General features: G+C 50.2%; 1 protein-coding gene across 1 annotated transcript in view; it reads left to right on the plus strand.

Moving 5' to 3' along the window:
• SHOX2 (SHOX homeobox 2) overlaps positions 1-2,868 on the plus strand; it is a 37,733-nt gene extending 34,865 nt beyond the window's left edge. The window contains 2 exon segments of the mRNA XM_078623417.1: positions 975-1,063; positions 2,016-2,868. Of these exon segments, the coding sequence (XP_078479543.1) occupies positions 975-1,063; positions 2,016-2,267 (341 nt within the window). The 3' untranslated portion in view covers positions 2,268-2,868.
• The last annotated feature ends 3,132 nt before the right edge of the window (positions 2,869-6,000 follow it).

Below are 6,000 nucleotides of genomic sequence, written 5' to 3' on the forward strand. Positions count from 1 at the left end.
TATGTTATTCCTATCAGATCTTCGTACGGTGTAGAATGCAGTCTCTACCACTCATCCACGTCGTCTCTCTGGCCTTTGTCTGTGCCATGAAGCACCATTGCCCGAAACGTTGCCTGTTATATATTTTTTTAAATTTTCAGGCCACAGTATTGTTGTTGTTATTGACGAAAGTGTATTTTACCAGGTAATGCCCACCGAGCAATATGGCTCTTTTCAGAAGCGATCACGCCACAAATGATAACCCAACGAAGTGGCTTGTCATTATATGTAAATTAAAAGCAGCGAAATACGCTAAACGTGGAGGAAAAGAATCGGAGAACCCACGACCTCCTCTATACCAGGAGAGGGAGTTAACATCTCCTACCTACCGTGATGATGATGAGAGAGAGAAAGACACGCACACTCCAAATATATAGCAGGCGTCAGGGCCGGGTTCGAACCCACGACCTCCTGTATACCAGGAGGAGTTAACATCTCCTAGCCACCGTGATGATGATGATGATGACGAGAGAGAGACACGCAAACTCCCAATATATAGCAGGCGTCAGGATCGGGATCGAACCCACGACCCTCCTGTATACCAGGAGAGGTAGTTAACATCTCCAAACTACCGTGATGATGATGATGACGAGAGAGAGAGGGACACGCAAACTCCCAAAATGTAGCAGGCGTCAGGATCGGGAGCGAACCCACGACCCTCCTGTATACCAGGAGAGGCAGTTAACATCTCCTACTTACCGTGATGATGATGATGATGACGAGAGAGAGAGACACACAAACTCCCAATATATAGCAGGCGTCGGGATCGAACCCACGTTCTCCTGCATGAACAAACGGGAGTGTGTGTGTGATATATTTGTTTATTATTATTCGTGTTTACTGCCCGAACCCACGTTCTCGTGCATGAACAAATGGGAGCGTGTGTGTGTGATATATTTGTTTATTATTATTAGTGTTTACCGCCTGTCGCCCAGGAGTCCTGATCGGCACCACGAGTCACCTGGAGGCGTGCCGCGTGGCCCCCTACGTCAACATGGGCGCTCTGAGAATGCCCTTCCAACAGGTAACCCTACACACACGGAACACGTGTACACACACACACGGAACACGTGTACACACACACAACACGTGTACACACACAGTGACACGTGTACACACACACACACGTGTACACAGACACACACACAGAACACGTGTACACACACACACACGTGTACACACACACACACAGAACACGGATCACACACACACAGAACATGTGTACACACACACAGAACACGTGTACACACACACACAGAACACGTGTACACACACACAGAACACGTGTACACACACACGGAACAGGTGTACACACACACGGAACACAAAGACAAGGATCCCCCGTGTGGCCTTGACAGACTGTTGGGGCAAGTGCTGTTAGCGAGCGCCTATGAAGGCCGGCACGGCACACGAGGAGGTGGGTGGCCAGCACCGCGCCCGACCGCCTTTGTCTCCCTATTGGCGATATTTACACAACCACACCGGGTACTCATTTGAGGCTGAGTCGACCTTGAGGAAAGCCCAGTACCGGTTCAAATAATCATCACCGGTGTTCGCCGTGAGCGGGAATCGAACTCGGGACGCCGGTTTCGTAGCGCAGCGTGGCGCTAACCACTATACCCACCGCTCCCCACACTCACACACATCGACACGCATCAAGGTGAGGGCGCAGCCCTGCAATAGCTCGCTCACGCCCCTGCTGGCGGAAGCTATCGCCCTCGTTCTTACAATTGAAATTAAAAGTCGTTCCACGTTGCACCGCGCAATTGCTCCGCAACGGGTTGCGGAGGCGACCGCGTGCGAGCGATCCAGCCGCCTCCAGCGATGACATCGCGACGGGAATGAAAGATCACCGTGGAGGGAGGAAGTTTGGTTTATTTTCCTCCTTTGAACAGCAGTGCGAAAGTTACAGCCTGCCAACAACAACAACGTTGCCACCGCTTCTCTCCCTCCTCCCTCCCCCCCCCCTGATGAAGGTACAGGCGCAATTGCAATTGGAGGGAGTGGCTGCCCATGCCCACCACCACCTCCACTCGCACCTGGCCGCACACGCTCCCTACATGATGTTCCCGCCGCCTCCCTTCGGGCTGCCCTCCCTCGCCAGCATCGCCGACTCCGCCTCGGCCGTGGCCGCCGCCGCTGCGGCCGCTAAAACGAGTACCAAGAACTCGAGCATCGCCGACCTGCGACTCAAAGCTCGCAAGCACGCGGCCGCCCTGGGTCTCTAAGAGGCCGCCGGCACGACAGACCTCGGCCACCAACGATTCAGCGGCCACCCACCAATCAGCCGTCACCAATCAGCCGTCACCCACCGATCAACGGCCACCAATCAGCCGTCACCAATCAAGGGCCACCGATCAACCGCCCACCGAGTTCTGCCACCGAACGCCAGGAGTAGTCGTGCTGGAGTTCGTTTGTAGCGATGGAGATGAGGTGGTGGTGGTGGTGGTGATGATGGAGGAGGTAGAATGAGGTGGTCAGGAACATTTCCGCTCCGGCTGAACTCGGCACAAATGTGATTTTGTCGCTGACTCCGACGTCACCCCTGCCCCCCCCCCCAACCTCCCCGTTGAATGCGCAAAAGGTTGAACGCGTAACGAACGGCACAAATCGAAGGACAAACGTTGGACTCCATTCACGATATTCGGTGCGATATCCCCTACGATGCATTGCACGCAGACAAAGTCGTGCGGAACACGTACCACGTGTCGTTCGACTCAAGAGGGTTATCGCGTTTCCACTTTGAGCCCGACTCTGATCCACGGGATGATGATGGTGATGGTGATCTCGATCTTTCTTGCCCAAGAGTGACTGCATGGGGAGGAGGAAGTGGAGGGGAGGGAGGTGGAGGGGAGGGTGACGAGGGAGGGAGGGGGGTGATCGTGACGCGCGCGAAGCAGTTCAGACTTTATCCAAGCCTCGACGCACTTTTATCTGTACTATTACTCTAATGACTACAATTAATGTCACTTCGCTGTCGCATTGTTATCTTTCTTAGTTCAATTAAATTGAAGTGAGACGGATCGTCAATTAAATAAGCGCTGTATGAATGACTTTAAGTTATTGAATTCGTTGTACGTGTTCGGCGTCGATTAATAATTTAAAGAACACTTTTTTTCTAAGCAGCAGCATCAGCAGCAGTAGGCCGTGACGCATGTCATCCACACAGTCTGACCAGCAGCGCCTCTCAAACGCCGTTAATTTATCTTGGTCCAAATTTATTTTTTATTTTGTTTAAAATATGTATATTTATCGTGGCTTTCACGTCAAACTGTGCTCTCTCTCTTTAGAAACACAGAACGTTTACTGAGCGAGAGTTCCTTTCTGATTTTGGCGAAATATTGCGGCTATTGCGCAATAATGGGGCGTAGGGGGAGGGGACAGAGTGCGCCGCATTCCTGGGGGCGGGGCTCGGGGGGAGCAGGGGGGGGTCAAGAGGGGGTCAAGGGGGGGGGGGTGTGGGGGAGGTGGGTAATTTCGCCACAAATCGGAATGAAACTGAACATCAGATAGGACCATAATATATATTTTTTTCTATATATAGACAAAAAAAAGTTCATCACATTGTTGCTAGTTTATTACCGTAACCGTTTCGAGATATTCCTCTTTTTTTTTAAACGTGTCTAATTGTCGTTCAATTTTTTAATAAGAATATTGTTTTCTTTGGGCCTTTTGGTAAAGTCACGTAAATAGGTTCAAATGAATACAAGTAAAATAAACAAAAAAAACTACGACGTTTCGATCACAACACAAGCGATAGTCATCGGGAGGAAAACATTAGGGGGAAAGCTGCTAAAAGCAGACAGCTTTTCGTTAAAAAAATGTTTTTATTAATTTGAACCTATCTACGTGACTTTACCGAAAGACCCAAAGAATATGAATCCCCGCAGTCACGAAAGCTTTAAGTCAAAATATCATTGTTGTTTCATAAGCCACGTATTTATTTGAGATGTGAGAATCAAAACACATGTCACGGCTTATTGCAGATGTTACGTTCCGTTGGGTTTCTCTGCTGACAGCAGGCAGAGGGAGATTGCCGCGCTCAGCACAGACAACGACCCTCTGCACAACTACAGTGTACAGATCCTTTGCAAATCCACTGCTGGATGTCGAGACCCCCTGCCCACCCCATTGGGTGGTCGTGATATGAACCTAAAAACGCATTTACATCATACATCATGTGCGGGTATAGATAAAAATATATCTCTCAAAAGCGCCTGTTAACTGTACTGTAACTTGCTCAATTATATATTTCACAGTCGTAACAATACAACGACTTGTTCATGAATTATGAACAATGGCGATTAACGTTTGTCCTGGCACGAGGCTGTAGAGAGATGATTTCGGGGTTAAGAATATGTCTACAGAATTCAGATGCCCACCCCCACCCCACTCTGATCCACTATCTCTCTCTCTCTCTCTCAATGCCCTCTGTGATCGGGGTGGGGGTTGCGGAAAGCCACGCATTGTGGGCTGGCCGCGACTTCCATTCACACGGCCCGACCACTTCGAGACGGCACCGCTAAACGCGATTTGCTCCGCGGTCACTGCGAGCATCCTCTAGCCCAGGGGTTGGCAACCGAAATAACAACAAGAAGAGCCCGTTTTGTATTTATTTATTTTAAAATCCGGTAAAAAAAAATGTCAAGAGCCGCAATGTACGTGAATACGAGACGGCGCGTGGTCCTCAATAAATGACCTTGACACGATGCCGCTCCTCAAAGAGCCGCGTGCGTCTGCGGAGACGTCAGTTGTCGACCCCTGCTGCGGCCGCGCTGATCGGGAACTAGAGGGGGGTTGGTTTGTAACCTTGTCGACAACAACAACAACAACAACAACACCAACAACGCCGCGCTCCAAACGTGTTGTGCCCGCGGAAAGATTCTAATCACTGAAGCAGCAGCCCGCTGCGTGCGGTCCTTGCGCGGATATCCGCCACCACCCAAAAACAATCGGATGGAGATCTTTATTCGGACCTCGGTAAGGACACCGTTCATCGCGCCTCTGATGTTATTGTCACCCTCTCCACTCTCGCATCGAGTTCGCGGCCCGCGCGGAGGAGGAGGGAGAGAGGGGGGGTGGTGTTGAGAGATACGTGGGAAATGGACATCGTTAACGCGGTTCACGCGAGCGTTCTGAACGCGTGTGCGGTTGTACGAATCTACTGTGGAATTAGCGCACACGGCAGTGGCACTTAACGCGTACAGAGCGGACGGTAAGGACAGTCGAGATGATAATCATCGTGGTGGTGATGATGATCCTTATAATGATCGTGATGATGATGATGTGCATCATGCATTGTGGGGATGAAGCCCACAATACTCTTTATGATGATCATGAAAATAATAATGATGATGATATTGAAAAAGAAATGATGCGTCATAGGAAATTCAGTACTGCCAGTAATTTAGTTTTGTTCTTGTTTGATATATAAAAAGCTTAAAGCACTACACGTCAACATGTGCGATTTCATTGATGATGTCAAAGTGATCTCCTTGCATTGCGGCATTTGGTGCTCATCTCCTGTTTACACAGCCCCCAGGCAGTGGTATAAATTCCACGTTTCTATGACGGGGTGAGTCCATCCCACAGGACAACCACTGTTGACTTCTCCACAAAGCGGTACCGTTTTATCGACCCCCGGAGTGATTATGGGCCTAGTCAACCCCCACCACTATCCACACCCAACCCACCCAACCCACCCAGCCAGGATGTGAACTCGCCACTTTCCACTTTGCTAGCCACTCGCACGACCGCTGAACCACGTGGCCTGGCTGTGACGATGATGAGTCGTGGCATGATGATGACAACGACGACCATGATGATGATGATGATGACATCAGCGATGGAGCAAATTCATTATCCCAAGCTGTTCGCGCACCGTCGTGATGTGTAACCGACAAGTCGCTGCCATCACGAGGACTTGTTTATGTACATAACACAAAGACACCAAAACGTACG

The sequence above is a fragment of the Lampetra planeri genome, unplaced genomic scaffold, assembly GCF_965212315.1.
Source record: "Lampetra planeri unplaced genomic scaffold, kcLamPlan1.2.h2 scaffold_243, whole genome shotgun sequence".
Taxonomy (NCBI): Eukaryota; Metazoa; Chordata; class Hyperoartia; order Petromyzontiformes; family Petromyzontidae; genus Lampetra; species Lampetra planeri.